Below are 16657 nucleotides of genomic sequence, written 5' to 3'. Positions count from 1 at the left end.
TTGAGTCTCACAATTACAGGTGTCTGTAAGGCTGTTGCCATGCTGATATTAGAAAATCAGAGATATGTAGTTAATGGCTTATATTTCATTGTTCGACTTCCAAGAAAATTCATTCACTGATGAACACTCTTAATTTAACCTTTATTGACAAGCATTCCCATCACCAGAGACATTGGGCTAGCAAAAAAAAAAAAAGGACTCCCTTGCTTTGTCAGTAATTTTTCCTAAGTTTTAAACTAATCTAATTTCTTTGGAAGTCTCATGCTTATTGTTATAAACCACTTTAATGGGCTCTTTTTTAGAGCTGAAAGGATGTATAGATTTAATAATAATAACCTTCTGCTACCAAACAAATTTCTGTTCTTCATATTTTATTTGGGGGGGGGGCTCTTGTCTGCATTACAGAATGGATATCATGTATTAGAGTCACAATCAAGAGAGTTCCTGATCAGCTAAATGCAAAGACTCGCACAAGTTTAGCGGGGCTTTTCGTGACATACAGCAAAGTGGTTTTGAAGCCCCATGAGTTTACTATAAAAACATGACATATAATAAAGTCAGGAAAGCATTAGCAGACATCTAAACTCACAATAAACCACAACAGGCTAAAACAAGTTACCCTTTAATGTCTAAAAACACCCCAAACTTTAGCACTTATTTAGCTTAAAGCCTTTTGTGAACTGAGAAAAGAACTAGGGGTGGTATTCACTACCAGTCTTAATCAGAACAGAAATGACTAAGCTGCAAAACAATCTTTGTATACTCCCATTGGGTTCAATGGGACTTACTCTCAGGTAAGCGTGTGTTGGATTGCAGCCTAACTTGGGTTCATTCATTTCAACAGATCTGCTCCAAGTAGGAATTAGTTGAATACAACACTTGGTGTGGTGTAACAACAAAGTCTTAGACCAGGGTGAGGGAGATCTGAGTAACTTTGAACCAACAATATAAGTTTCCCATCCCTGCCCTAGAGGAAGTGAAGGATACCACTACCGGATAACTAATAAGTGAAGTCAAATATGTTTAGTAAGTTACAGAAAATCATCAACAAATGTCAAAACATTTATCTTAAAACAGCTCTTATTTCAATTTGGGTACAAATATTCCTCCGGACATGCCTGTCTCTCCATACCTTACACTCAGAAATTCCCAAGAAGGCTTTGTTCGAAACAGAATCAGTTGTTTATTGTCATCGGTCAGAGCAAAGTAGGTTCCCGACGAAGAAAAGATGCAAGCAAGGATATCATTACTTCCTTTACCTGCTGACTTCCCGTCTTCTCTAAAAACCAAAGAGAAAGAAAAATTTGGTTCAAGATGTACAGGTTTTGTGTCCAGTTACTTCAATCTGCTAAGAGCAGGCATTACTATTTAGTAGTTGTTATCAATACAACATGTGCTTACTAAAGGATCTCTACCAGTAGTCAGTGGATATCTTAAGGAATTATATTTTCTGTTATTTTGGAGTGTATCCGTTCTTCCGCTAGTGTGCAATAAATTCAGACATATTTTTTAAAAAATAATCCTTTCATACAAACTGTGGTAAAGCTACGGCTAGACCTTGGGGTCAAAATAGAGAGCCCTGAACACACACACCCATGACCATCTAGAGCTGCAGATGATGGAGGCAGCAAAGAGGCATCAGAACTGAGGTTGGCATGCGCATGCTGGACCTCATCAGGGCGTGCCTGTGATCTCTTGTTTTTTTAAAAAAAACATTTTATAGCCAGAGGGGAGCTAGCCTGATGTGTACATGGTTGCAGATATGCAATTTATTATTTTTACTTTAAAAATAACAAAATGGTAGTTATTCCCAAGTAAATGTGTTCAGTATCAGGGTCGGAGAAGCAAACACTATTTTAGTCCTGTAATCGTAATGGTGTTATGATTTAAGGGATTTTAAAAATGGCAAATTGCACATATCCAGAATACTTCCTCTCTTTTTTTTAGGGTTAGCAAACAGCTTTTTGTTTTGTATTTTTGCTCTAATAGATCGGGGATGTAGAAGCACTCCAATCCTAGCCCTTGTAAAGCACAGAATGGTGGTGGAAGAGAGAAGAGAAATGTTAAATTGTGTGCTCCACAACTGAAACCACCTAAAGCCCCAACCCCCACATAAGACCTTTATGTCTAGGGTCTAAAATAATCTAACTACATCACTGCATACAAGTAATTACTACAGTCAGCATGAATCTTTCACATTCCGCCATGTTAAATTGAAAATATCCCCCATGCTATTCTGCTGCTTTCCATAGGATCATTTCAAAACAAAATCACACAAAACTTATAGTCCTGAACTCAGAAATGCTTGCTTAACCCTCTAAGTTTTCATGGCAATACACAAAACACTCAGAGAGAATTGAGAGTTCAAATTTAAAACAACATGTAACATGTGCTTCTGAGCATATGGTGAGTGGTGGCAAAACCTGCAATCAGGTCTGCATCTCCAAAGATAGAGAATTACATTTTTTGAATGTTTGTTGATGTCCTTCTTACTTTGTTTCTTTCCTCTGTTTCTACAGAAAATCTAACCTAAAAAATTATATTTCATCCTAGAAATCTGTGTCAAATTTATTTTTATTAATTGCAAACCCTTTTTGTTGTCCAGTGTCATATGATGATAAAGACAGCCTTTTGTGTTTCAAGGTGGAGGTTATGTTCTATTTCTATTTGGGGTGCATTAACAGTTGAATCTGAAACTGCAGTTTGATGTAAAATCAGACTAATTACAGTATGTTGCTACTTAGGCAATGAATCTGTTGGAAAAAACAAACTTGGGGACTTCCGGGAAGGGTGACTTCGCTTGTGCCTGCTTTTGGGACGGGCTCCCGCCTCAAAAGAAGCTTATTCAGATATAAATCAGTCAGAACTTTTTTTTTTTGACTGATGAAATTTCTCCCGGGCAGGGAGAAACGTAGAGATCAACCTCAAAAGCCTGTTTTTGTTGGGAGGACTGGATTTCATTAATTTATGAGAAAAGGTCCAGCCAACAATGCCGGACGGACTTCCGAACAAGCTCTATCTGTTTAAGCGATACGTTTATCTTTTCTTTAAAGAGAGAACGGACTAACAGGCAAGCACCCTTCTTTCTATTATTTTTTTTACTTGGTTTAAATTGTTGCAGCCAAAGGAGATTTGTCAGATTGATCGGCTTTGGACAACTTCTGGGTGAGCTATAACTCTTCTCTGTTATTCACGAAATTAACAGCTTATCTCTGTTTCTGTCGCAAAAAGCTGTCCTGGAAGTGCATTCTAAAGATATAAACAGAAGAGGGATTTCTATTCCTGATTTCTATTCCGAGGAATATTATATTGTCTGGGACTATTCTCTTTTTGGTCTATTTTATTTTGACGAATCTGCTTCTTCACGATGCCACTAGCTGTTTTGATGCTGGGAACTAAATTTGTTTTGCATTCTTGAACATAGAGAGATAAGGCAGGCTGCTCTGTTTATACTGTGATGTCATCAAGCCTGGAATATTAACCCAATTGTTGCTGAAATAAGAAGTGGTTCTTCTTTATTTTTGTTTTGCTTTGTTTTCGTGGTTTTAAAAACGGCAATCAAGAAAGTGGCTGAGAATCTGGAAGTAACTATGTTTCAGAAAATAATGGATGAGATTGAGATAACGAAACAAACCCTGCGACAGGGTAGTAAGGAGCTGAAAATTGAACTGAGCAAAATGACGCAGGAGCTTAAAGAAATAGGGGATCCTGTGAGAGAGGAGAATGAGATCAGAGATGAGAAAAGAAAAAACAAAGGGAAGATACAAGCCCTGGAGATTGGAACAAATGTGGAATTGGAAAAAGATCTGGAGTTTATGGATTTTAGAAATAAAATCTACTGTTTGGAATTTAACGTTATCTCTGAAGAAATTAATGAAGATATTAGAGATAAAGTTATCAATGGCTTGGATAATCTTTTGGACTGGAATGACGTGATGGAGTTTGATATAGAGAAAATCTATGGAATTAACTGCAGCCATGTGACAATGGAAAAACTCTCAAGAGATGAGCCAGTGCATTTTGTAAAAAAGAAGAACAGAGATATGACTTTACAACAGTATTTCAGCAACTTATTCAGAATCGATGGCAAGAAAATATTTGGGATAGAGGAAATTCCCATCAGACTCTTATTATATGACTATGGCTACGACAGCAAGATTATTATGGAATACTGATAATGGAAGATTGGACACTGAAATTACTGGACTTAACAGGACTATTGAAGATGGAAGATGGAACTAATAGGGATAATGGAATAATGGCTATTGAAATTATTGAACCTAACAGATTTTGATGAGATGGATTAATCGAAATGTTTATTTGGACTATGGTTATGACAATAAGATTATTATAATTATTAACGAGATGGATTAATTGACATGTTTATTAGGAGAAAAATTGATAGATATATTTCTTAAAGAATTGAAACCTCTCTTTGACTTTTTGTGGAAAGAATAAAGTAATGTTTATGAGATTTGATGATTAATTAAGATAACTACTGGAGGAAAGTGATTTTATAATATGATTTAAGAGACAGGATTGTTATATATTGTAGACCTATAACTGATTTGATCTGTGACAAATGGGAAGTCAATATTTTTTTTTTGTTTAATTATTTTTGTTTTGTTTTGTTTTTTGTCTTTGAATGTTTTATGATTTTGTTTTGTATGTTTTATGAAAATTTGAATAAAAATTATTGTAAAAAAAAAAAGAAAAAGAAAAAGAAAAAACAAACTTGGCCTGCCCAAGATGCATGTGTTCGGCCTGCTAAGTTTAACCATTCCACTGATGGAAGGGTGGGCATGGTCAACTAAAAACACAGAGCACATCTAGAAATTTGCTATAATATACTTCACCTCCCACTGTTTTATCTTGTGCAAACTGAGACACTCCTCATGTCCACTGGAGACTATTCTGCAGAACAGTCAGTGCCATTATTCCAAAATTGTTTTTGAAGTTTTTTTAGTGTAAATTATGCAAAGTGTTGCTATACTTCACATATACACAGAAAAAGAGGCAAAATAAAATAATTTACTACAGGAAAGTCACCAAAATTGCAAAGTAAATCAAACACATTTAAAGTGACTATCTGAATTATATCAAACATCTTAATATTGTTGCTTCCTCTCTGCTAAAACAAGATCAGTACACCACATGTCTTGTTTCTGTTATTTAGGCTGATTGCAGGTGTTGCCAGCAATCACCATATGCTCAGAGGCACATGTTACCAAATATTTCCAAGCTACACAGGAAGTGGATTGGACTGTAAAAGACCAACTCAAATTGTGTTTGCATTTTTACAAGTTTGTAGGGCAGTACAATATCTCAGAGAGGAGATCAGGTCTCCTGCTCCCCTGGTGCATTCACTGTAACTGCCCAATTTCCCTGCTTTTAAAGTTTGATAGAAATACCTTTTGGTTATAGGGATGTACTTACACCTCAAGGTTTTTTTGCCTGTTAGAGAATATTTCTTGGTTAGCTTTGTATTTTATCTGAAATTCTGGTGGAAGAGATGAAGCACTCCTTAGAGGAGTGGCAACCTTTCTTCCTGCCTACAACCAACCACTTCTCAAACAGAGACCACAGAGTTTCTGGGTAAATAGGACTGCAGTGGACTTCCTATTCCACATTAAAGAGAATTTAAACAATCTCACCCTTGATTCTGCTGGGGCTTCTTGCTCGCAGTAGTACAGTCATAAATAAAAATATCATCATTGCTGTAAAATAAATAAATATGTCACCTCAGTATTTTCTGACAAACACAACATCATAATTGTGCTGTATCATATCTTAATAACCCCAAAGTTCCATCTTAAATTGTATCACAAAGAAACATATCAACCTGGAAAATACTAGGGCAGAAACACACATGCCTTTTAGTATCTTTTACATGTTTTGGAAGCTTCTGCATTGGAACCACCAATGTCAGTACCCCATCTGTAAATAATAAATTTAATCAAATGGCCAAGCCTTTATTTTTCAGTCAACTTACAGAGGCTGATGGTAAAGAAAAAAAGGGGGGAAGACACCTTCCTTCAAAGCTCAACTATGAAATATATAGTTTTGCCTTACAGCACAATCTTACAGAAGTCTACTGAGAAGTATATCCCATTGAGTTTTAATGGGATTTACTCCCAGACAAGTAGGTGTAGGATTGCAGCCAAACAGCACATTCCTAACCATGTCTACTCACAAGTAAGTCCTATTGAATTCAATGGGGCTCGTAAGCAGGGTTGCAGCTGTAATGCAACAATTCAGTTGGTAACAGTAGATTTGCACAGTGCGCAACTCAAGGTTCAATTACTGGATCCCTAGATTAAGGAGAATCAGGCAGCAATCACAGGAAGTTTTCTGCTCAGAGCACCACAATAGGCATGGAGATCCACTGTTAGAGTTGACAATACATCATCTACCTAGACTAGCTATCTCAAAATAAAGCAGCTCTATTACACATTATCCTGAAAGCCAAGCATTCACATATTTGCACAGTAGGGGATAAATTCCACTCCAAAGTAGAAAATGTGTGAAAATCAAAGAGCGAGACAGCACTCTGATTATGTTAGCTCCTCACAGTGCTGACCATCTATTTCAGTACTTTTTAAGAAGGAAACAAAACATAAATTCAAGAAACCTAAAGCTATAAAGCTGGGGAGAGGCTCTCCATCCTCTTCATCCTAACAGGCCAGCATTACATTTGTTGAACATGCTATACGTGCAATCCCTTTCCTCTCATAGATCATCAGTAGTGTCACTATGCTTCCCTAAGCTGACCACCATTATGCACACTGACCAACTGTGTGGATCAACTGTGAGCACACTGACACCAATTCTTCACCCTGACCAACCGTATGACTAACAGGGTGGCATAACAAATCAGAATTCAAAGGTGCACCCACATCCCCGTTTTAGCCACTCTGTTTAAAACTTTTCTTACACAGCTGCTGTCTTACAGCCCAATCCTAACCAAGCTTACTCAAAGTAAGTCCGACTGAATTCAACAGGTCTTACTCCCAGGTAAGGGAGATTCGGACTGCAGCCTTAGCTGAAATACGTACAAATAACCGGAGATGGTAGAAGAAAAAAGCCAAACAGGACCTCTTCGATTCCATTTCACTCACCCAGGCTGTTTGTAACGGGCAGCCAAAAGCTTGGCCCCACCGGTAACCACCATCACGTCCCCATAGATCTGTAGCCTTGGAGAGGAACTCGCACTCCCGTTGCCATCAGCCGCCTCCATTTCTGAGAACAGATCCGCGTGGATAACCAGACAGTCGCCGCCGTTTGATTACGTCACCATAGGGTAGACTGGAAATGACTTCAAAATGCCCCTCCTCCTTAACTGAGACGCGACAAGAATCGCACACAATCTGAACTTCCGGCGTCGCAATTCTTATTGGCGCTTCCGGTACAAAATTGAAATTCTTTTCCATCGTAGTCTAATGCAACGTATACTTATTATATATATACTCTATACAGAGTTTCATCATAGAGCTAAAAAGCACTGCGTGTCGCAACTCTCCGCCTATCGAGAAAAATGTCCAAAAGAAGCTTTCAATTTTTTTCTGAAAAAAGCTGGGGTTCAAACTCTGTCCTCTTTCCATGTCTGTAGGAATGGCATTCCAGATGTTGTTAGACTCTGACTCCCATCAGCCTCAGCGAAATGGCCGGTGGTCAGGGGTGATGGGCGTTTAGTCAATCAATATTTGGAGGACCACGTTCTCCACCGGTGCTCTACTCAAAAGATTGCTAGAAATCTTAAGGAACAGAATGGTGTATCAGCATTAAAGTAGCAAAAAGTTCAATCTAATACTGCGTCTGTAAGACTGTACCCTCTTTCAAAGCTACAGGAGAAGTGAAAACAGCTTTCAATATCAATATATACAGCTGATAATCTAGATATGAATGAAGCCTCCCAATTAATTTTGTTTATTCACAATTTTTACGTCGAGCACACACTGCTAATACGAATTTGTGGTGAAGTTCATAGGAGATGAGTGCATGCACAATATTTTTTCAGGTGTCTGGCCTAACCCAACCAGACAATAAAAAATGCCCAAGAAATATGTTTTTTTTATTTCTATTCTTTTGCTAGTTTTGAAATATATTCTGTATTTTTATTTTCTTAAATAAATTTAATTTTGCTTTTCAATTACAAATCTGTGCCTGATGGGTTTCTCTCTGTTAACTGTCCTTGTCACACTGGGTCATGTTCCCCAATGTTGATACTCAGATTTTATTCACATCTTCTAGCTGCCTGATAATAAGCCAGGAAGTGGTGGTCTACTGATAGCAGGTAATAATTCAGTGAGCACTGGTCATCTGGAAAAGGACATTTTAATGCAAAAAAAGTACTAATAAATTTAAGAAGTCCCGAGTATTATTACAAATGATGGTAAAGGAAAGCATAGGCAAATAATTAAATAAATAATGAAATACATTGTTCTTTTTTATTTCAGCAAATTTCACAATTTGGTAATCCCCAAACTTGCTCTGTTTTTGTGAGAATGTCTGTTTTGGTATTTTCAGTCAGTTGTTCTTTTGTACAACTGGAGCTCTCAGTTCTTTTTGCTTAGCATGCATTCTGATCATGTTCACTCAAAGTAAATACTACTGAAGTAAATTAATTTTATTTATTTATATTATTTATTTATTTGTTAGATTTTTATACCGCCCGACTAGCATAGCTCTCTGGGCGGTTTACAGCAAAATACAGATACATACAATAAGAACCCATAATAATACTACAAGAGCACATATAAGAAAATGAAAAGTCTAAAATCAATTATAGCAAATTTAAAACTAAATTAAAATTAAAATTAGATTAAAATGCCTTAGAAAAGAGGAACGTTTTAACTTGGCGCCGAAAAGATAGCAAAGTCAGCACCAAGCGCACCTCATCGGGGAGACTATTCCACAGTTCAGGGGCCACCACCGAGAAGGCCCTGGTTCTTGTTGCCACCCTCAGAGCCTCTCTCTGAGTTGGAACTCGGAGGAGGGCCTTCGATGTAGAACGCAGTGTACGGGCAGGTTCATATCGGGAGAGGCGTTCCAGCAGATATTGTGGTCCCGCACCGTGTAAGGCTTTATAAGTCAAAACCAACACTTTGAATCTGGCCCGGAAGCATATTGGCAGCCAGTGCAAGCGAGCCAGCACAGGTGTTATGTGTTCAGACCGCTTGGTCTTTGTTATCAGTCTGGCCGCCGCGTTTTGCACGAGCTGCAGCTTCCGAACTGTCTTCAAAGGTAGCCCTACGTAGAGGGCATTGCAGTAGCCCAATCGCGAGGTTACCAGAGCATGTACCACTGATGTTAGGTCCTCCTTGCTCAGATAGGGAGGTAGCTGGGCTACCAACCGAAGTTGGTAGAACGCATTCCGTGCCACCGAGGCTACTTGAACCTCATGTGACAGGGAAGGATCTAAAACAACTCCCAGACTACGAACCTGTTCCTTTAGGGGGAGTGTAACCCCGTCCAGAACAGGGTGTATATCCACTATCTGGTCAGAGAAACCGCCCACCAGCAGCATCTCAGTCTTGTCCGGATTGAGCCTCAGTTTGTTAGCTCCCATCCAGTCCATTATCGCAGCCAGGCAACGGTTCAACACATTGACAGCCTCACCTGAAGAAGATGAAAAGGAGAAATAGAGCTGCATGTCATAAGTGTACTGATGGCAATGCACTCCAAATCTCCTGATGACCGCACCCAGCGGCTTCATATAGATGTTAAAAAGCATGGGGGACAGAACTGACCCCTGCGGGACTCCACATTGGAGAACCCACGGTGTCGAGCAATGTTCTCCAAGCACTACCTTCTGGAGACGATCCGCCAAGTAGGAGCGGAACCACTGCCAAGCAGTACCTCCAACTCCCAACTCCGCGAGCCTCTCCAGAAGGATACCATGGTCGATGGTATCAAAAGCCGCTGAGAGATCAAGGAGAATCAACAGAGTTACACTCCCTCCGACCCTCTCCCGATATAGGTCATCATACAGGGCGACCAAGGCTGTCTCGGTGCCGAAACTGGGCCTAAAACCCAATTGAAATGGATCTAGATAATCGGTTTCATCCAATAGCGCTTGGAGCTGGCCAGCAACCACTCGTTCCAAGATCTTGCCCAGGAATGGAACATTCGCCACTGGTCTGTAGCTGTTGCAATTTTCTGGGTCCAAGGAAGGTTTTTTCAGAAGTGGTCTCACTGCCGCCTCTTTCAGGCAGCCAGGGACCACTCCCTCTCCCACCTTTCTTCTCTCATGGACCAAAAGCAGCATTCATGTTGTTTCCAGCTAGCCACCTATCTAATTCCGTTTCTCCTTTAGACTGCCATATGAATCAACTGTCCCCTCTTCCTATCAGATGGTAATGAAAAACAGGGGGATCCCATCATACACAAAGAATGTGAGATATCATATAAAGCACGATCTGATACATGTTTCCACATAAGCAAGTCACAAGGAGTTCAGTGGGGCTTGCCCCACATTAAATTGGTGTGCTTATGTTCTTAATTATTCTAATAAGGAGGAATGAGTAGGAATGATACATGAATTTGTGCATCCTCAAGGCATTAACCAAATTTCTATTCAAGTGGAAGAGTTCTATATAACTCAGAAGTCAGTAAATTTAGATAGAAGCTGCCTCAGCAACACATATCTTTAATACCTACTTTTCTTAGGACTGACAACTGTGGACACATCATACATTTAAAGCACATTTCACTCACACACCCAAGAATCCTGGGAAATGTAGTTTGTTAAGGGTGCTGGGAAGAATGCTAACTATTAGAGGCAGGCATGTGGTCGTCCAGGGTCTTGGGGTGTGTGTCTTAGACCCCTTACTTTTTTGGGAGCAGGGTCCCAGCCAGGTCCCTATGTCTTCAGTGAAGCCAATCAACATAGCAGGAAAGTGTGTTAGCCAATGAGAAGAATCTTCTAACATGTTTCTTTGGAGCCAATCAGAGTAAAAGAAGGTGAGTCAGCCAGCAAGAAGAATAATCTCAGTAGCTAGCACACTTCCCTTTCACACTCATTGGCCTGTAGGGACATCTGATATTGTAGGAGAAGGCACACACAGAAAGGACTGAGGCATGTGGAGATGATAAGGGAGAGCAAGCAAGTGAGTGAAGGGCGTGGCTGTGAGGGGGTGTGGCATGACAGTCATAAAGGGACCCTGCACTTCTGAATTTGCCACACTACTGTACTGGTTAGAAAGGCTACGTACAAGTTCAGGGGCAGGAGGTGGGGTGGAGGCATGTGCTTTTACATGTATGCTGTGTAAGGCTGCAATCTAATACACACCTGTCTGGGAGTAAGCCGCGTTGAACCCAATGGAGCTTATTTCTGAGCAGACCTGTATTGGATTGCACTGTAAAGTGATAACCCAATCTTATATTCAGGAGTTGCAGACATAAAGGCTTAACGAGATCCTTTTGCCAGACAAGATTGCTGTGTGGCCTTTTTTGGGGACTTCCGGTTGAGCTTAACTTCCGGTAAGTCGTATTTACTTCATCTCCAAAGAGAAACTTAATATTATTATTAAAGTACTGCTATCAGTAGCTAATGTTTAAGGAGTAAGAAGTAAGGAAGGGAGAGAGTGTGTCTTGGCATATATCCACATTCCAGCCTCTTTGACTGTGTGCGGAAATGCCGGTCCGCGGACGCTGAAGCATAGGAGGATCCGCCATACATTTTAAGAGGATTTACTTGTCAACTTTGCTGTTTGTTGGAGGAATTAGGAACCTGAGCCCAAATTTATGAGGGCTGCTGAAACAAATGCTTATTTTGTTACAGCAGCTAAGTATACCCTATTTTGAACTGGCTCGGGGGAGTCAAACACCGGTGTTGGCCCTTACTGATTTATTTGTTACATGGTATACGGAGTCAAGATGGTAATGACTAGAAGCAACTATCAGGAATTAGGTCTAACAGTGGAAGATATTGAAATGCCAAGCAAAGCCCAGAATAAAATCACGAAATACTTTCTTCCCATTAATGACCCACCTCCTTCGAGGGCCCAAGAACCTTTAATTAATTCTGTGAACACACAGCTGGGAAATGAATGGAACGTAGCACACCCTCTCTCTGCCAAACTGCACACGATCTTCCCAGCTGCCAAAAGCCTTGCTGAGGAGCTGCAGGACACAGGTTTAAACTTTTCCTTGAGCGTAACAAACGACGAGTTGCCTTCAGAAATCCTTCCATTGACTCTTACTGCCCTCTTAAAAGACAATCAATGACCTTACTTGAGAGCGAAAAGGAGAAGGAAGAACCCTCTTTATCAGATTCTGATCAAGACTGGCACCTCCTTCTGTTCGAGGAAATGAAACTGATCAAGGCATACATCTCAGAAACAAACAAATTACTTACCACGCTGGTGGAAGCGTTAGCAACTCCAAGAGCTGAAAAAACAGGAGTAGAAAATTCTACACACAGCTCTGAACCGCCTCGCATCGAGACTACAGCCATGGGTAAGAACAGAGACAGAAGGAGGAAGAAAAAATCTTCAATAGCCCCAAACATTAACCAACCCAAGAAATCGAAAAATATCAAGAACAGTAAGCTCAACAAACCAAAAAAGATGAACTTTGAGCCTTTGTTTAGACAGTTGGAGGTTCCAATGAAGAAGAACCCTCCAGGAGTCTACTGTCAGGTTGAGCAGGGAGGATCCTCCTCGCCGCTTACGGAGTCTTTTTCAGACTCTCAGAGTTCTGTTCCTGATGAGGACATAGCAGAGAGTGTGCGCACTCCGAGGAACTACTTAGAACAAAGGACTGTGACAATTGAAAGGCATCCAATGAGGTGGAACTTAACATTGCAATTGAATAAGTTGGTCATTTCCTATAAACACAATGCCAGGCAGCGGCGCCCCTCATTTCCGAGCATTTCGTTCTTGGACAACTGCTTTCGTCAGTCCATGCACGCCCCATGGCGAACAAATTATATCAGATCAATGATTAATATTTCTAACAATCCACGTGACTGGCGTTTGATTATTACCTGTCACTCCAGTAAGGTAGCTAACCAAATTCTAAGAGCAAGGGACAGTCTAAATAGAAGGGGGATATCCATACAAAGATATTATACCAACGCTGTAGCTCCAATGCTGTTAGCCAGTCTTCACATGCAAAATCTGTCTATTAGCATGGTTGTATCTGAAGCATCTTCAAGGACTAATAATTACAAGAACCCCAACCAGCCGGACCCTGATCCATCGAATTTGCAATACTCCTCTACAGTCATGACACCACTGATGCCTGCTCTTTTACAGGAATTAGAACCAGAGGAGCTACAACTTACGGAGCTTTATGTCCAACTCCCAGAGTCGGAGAGATTGGCACTTGTCACTAAGTTGCACCTTCTGATTCAACGACTCAGAGCTGCAGACTGTAACGAGACATCGATAGCTTCACCCGCTCCTTTAAATGATGCTGGAGGAAACCTTTGTACCACTAATACAGGAACCCCCATTAGGCAAAGTCCGACTCCAACAGAAGAAATGATTCCTAGTATTGTTAAATCCAATTGTTGCAAAAGCGGCGCAGTTTTTCGGGATGACATGGGAGTTTTAAATAGAATCTCGGAATCCAACTGACATGTACCTCCCGCTGCCCTGCATTTTCTTTCTTGGAACATAGCTGGCTGGAAAAGCAAACAAAGCGATCCAGAGCTGATCTCCTATTTTAACAACTTTGATGTAATATTTCTCCAAGAGACCTGGGCAACTTGTAAACTAATTTGAATGGCTTCTCCTCTAGACACTTGCCAGCCACATTTGCGGGCCCCAGGAGAGGTAGAGCAAAAGGGGGTCTGGCAATATTATTCTCCACTGATTTGGTCATCCAAGTCAGAGATCTTCAACCTTTGAAATCTATGGCTATGGCAGTGCTCCTGGAATTTAAAGTTTTATCTGTCCTATGCATCAATGTTTATATGCCTTCCAATCATACGCGTACCAACATGGATTTGATCTGGGATGAGTTTGATAATTATTTGTTATCGATTTGGAGATGAAATATCCTAGAGCATATTTGATTATCATGGGGGACTTAATGCGAGGATTGGACCTAATAATAATGCCCTTTTCTCGTCAAGGTTATGGAGGGGAGAAAATTGTGACCACCTTATCCCGAATCTCAACAGACTTTCGAAGGACAGCAAAATCAATTACGGGGGAATATGTCTCTCACGTCTTGTGGGCAATCATAACCTGATTATTTTAAATGGACTTGAACACCTAGATGACAGTGCAGAATACACTTACATCTCCACCCGTGGAAGCAGTGTAATTGATTATGTAATAATTTCTTCCCAACTACTTAATTTGATTTCTGCCTTTAAGGTAGGAAACAGACAAAATAGCGACCACCTACCGCTTAATATCGAATGCCTCTGCCCAAACAACTCCAGGTTAATTAATTACCACAATGCTACCCGTAGTTGCAAGTTCTCTGCGGGCAGAAGAGTCAGATGGACGACACAGTTGGCCCTCAAGTTTGAAAACTTCCTTTTCTCTCCATCGGTCAGGGCCATCTGGGAAAATTTAAGAAAAGCTAATAACTCCCAGTTAGCCCTAGTTGAGTATACATCCTTAGTTTCAAATTTAAATGCCATTTTTTCCCCCAGACAGCACGTGGTTAAAAAAATTTCTGGCTGCAATGCGAAATGGTTTGATTCGGAATGTTTGGCCTTGAGATTACAGCTGAGGAATGCATATATGCAATATCGCCAGCAAAATCTTACTCAGCTTCCGCCTGAATATTATGATATTAAAAGGAAATACAAATCCCTGCTGGCTACTAAGAAAAGGTTATTTGTACAGCAAGGATGGGAGTCCTTAATTCAGGCATCGAGATCTAAAGACTCTAAAAACGTCTGGGCTATCATCTCCAATGCCTCCAGTACTGAATCTATAGCTCTTTGTAATATCCTCCCCCAGATTTGGGAACGGTACTTCACTGATATGTTTGTGGAAGGTCGTCACAAAGATCAAAGCCCTTTTATTCCCCCTGATCTTATGTCTCTTCCGTCTTGGCCCCCTGTCACACAAGGAGAAGTAAAAGATCTAATAGCTGGATTGAAGGCGGCCAAGGCACCCGATCCTGATAATATCTCGCCAGAAATGTTAAAAAATTTTCCAGACTGGTGGGCACCCATCCTAGCCAATCTATTTACCAAAATTAATAACACGGGTCAATTCCCGGAGGCTTGGAGTGAAGCAATAGTGGTGCCAATATTCAAAAAGGGAGATAGAGAGGACCCATCTAATTACAGGCCAATTAGCCTATTATCAGTAATCGGCAAACTATATGCTGCACATTTGAAAGTAAAGCTAGAAGCCTGGATGGAGGAACATGATATATTAGGAAAAGAGCAGGCCGGGTTTAGGAAAGGCAGTTCGGTACTGGATCACTGCCTAGTATTGAGCCATTTAGCGGAAAAATATAGCAAGCTAAGAGGTAATGGTCTTTATGTGGCCTTTGTTGATCTCAAAGCCGCTTTTGACTCAATTCCACGGGACAAACTATGGATTAAACTAGCAAATACTAACATCGATAAAAGGCTGCTTTCCCTGATTTACAATCTATATCAGCACACCTCCCTTCGTGTCCATTGTGGCCGTGAGGGAGGTTTGACCAACTCCATCTTTTCTAACAAGGGGGTGAGACAGGGGTGCATACTAGCGCCCCTGTTATTTAATTTATACCTAAATGACCTGAGAGCATCTTGCCTCTCTCAGGAATTTCACTCCCCAAAAATTGCAGAAATAAGATGCCCTCTGCTTTTGTACGCAGACGACGCGGCCCTTCTCTCCCTTTCAAAAGTAGGGCTTAAACGAATGCTACGAGCTTTCATGTTCTATTGCTGTGAAAATCGATTGATTATTAACTTCTCCAAAACCAAAATTTTGGTATTTTCCAATCGTAAAACAACCTCTGTCTGGTCAATTAACGGTCATCAAATAGAACAGGTCCCATATTATAGATACTTAGGGATTATCTTTCACTACTCGATGAACTGGACTACCCATATAAGAGCGGCAATTATGAATGCTCGTAACACGATCAAGGGCGTGTTATGCTTCTTCTTTTCCAAGGGTGGGCAGTACGTGCCAGCTGTCATCCAGGTTTTCAAAGTCAAAATCATCCCCCAGCTCTTATATGGGATCCCCATTTGGATACATTAATTTAATTTCTCGGTGGAATCAGTTCTTTCACTTCTCTTACGCAGGGTGCTAGGCGTCCCAAGATGTGTTACCTCTGCAGCTCTCAGACTAGAATGCGGTCTCACATCTTTGGAATGCCAGGCATGGTTGATGGCGGTGAACTTTTGGGTCTCACGAGCATTTAACCCACGGCCAGGATATTTAACTGCCCTCTGGAATGATGATTTTACATCTAATTGGTGTAAAAAATTTACCACGAAATTATTACGGTTAGGTTTTTCCGCGGAATATTTAGTATCCCAACCATTTTCCATGGCAAAAGCCCAAATTGGATCTCGGCTTAGAGATTCTGACTTACAATCTACGATCAGCGGAGCCACTAAAGTATGTTCTCTTTTTTTGAAACTAAAAATGGTCCCTGAAAATTATGCTCCCTATTTGGACTACCTTACAGTACCTAAATTTAGACTAGCTTTTACGAAGGCCAGATTCAATTCTCTGCA

At 40.5% G+C, this 16657-nt stretch overlaps 1 protein-coding gene across 3 annotated transcripts in view; it reads right to left on the bottom strand.

The window, feature by feature from the left end:
• Nucleotides 1-7348, bottom strand: part of WDR4 (WD repeat domain 4) — a 28181-nt gene extending 20833 nt beyond the window's left edge. For 2 of the 3 annotated variants that reach the window (XM_061627560.1, XM_061627558.1), the window contains exons 1-3: nt 7119-7348; nt 5655-5717; nt 1133-1279 (exon numbers count right to left, since the gene is read on the bottom strand). In XM_061627560.1, the coding sequence (XP_061483544.1) occupies nt 1133-1279; nt 5655-5717; nt 7119-7237 (329 nt within the window). In that variant the 5' untranslated portion in view covers nt 7238-7348. The remainder of the gene's footprint in view (nt 1-1132; nt 1280-5654; nt 5718-7118) is intronic. The other variant, XM_061627559.1, reaches the window with a different exon arrangement.
• Nucleotides 7349-16657: the final 9309 nt, after the last annotated feature.

This window comes from Rhineura floridana, chromosome 5, assembly GCF_030035675.1.
Source record: "Rhineura floridana isolate rRhiFlo1 chromosome 5, rRhiFlo1.hap2, whole genome shotgun sequence".
Taxonomy (NCBI): domain Eukaryota; kingdom Metazoa; phylum Chordata; class Lepidosauria; order Squamata; family Rhineuridae; genus Rhineura; species Rhineura floridana.
This window is presented reverse-complemented; position numbering and strand designations above follow the sequence as displayed.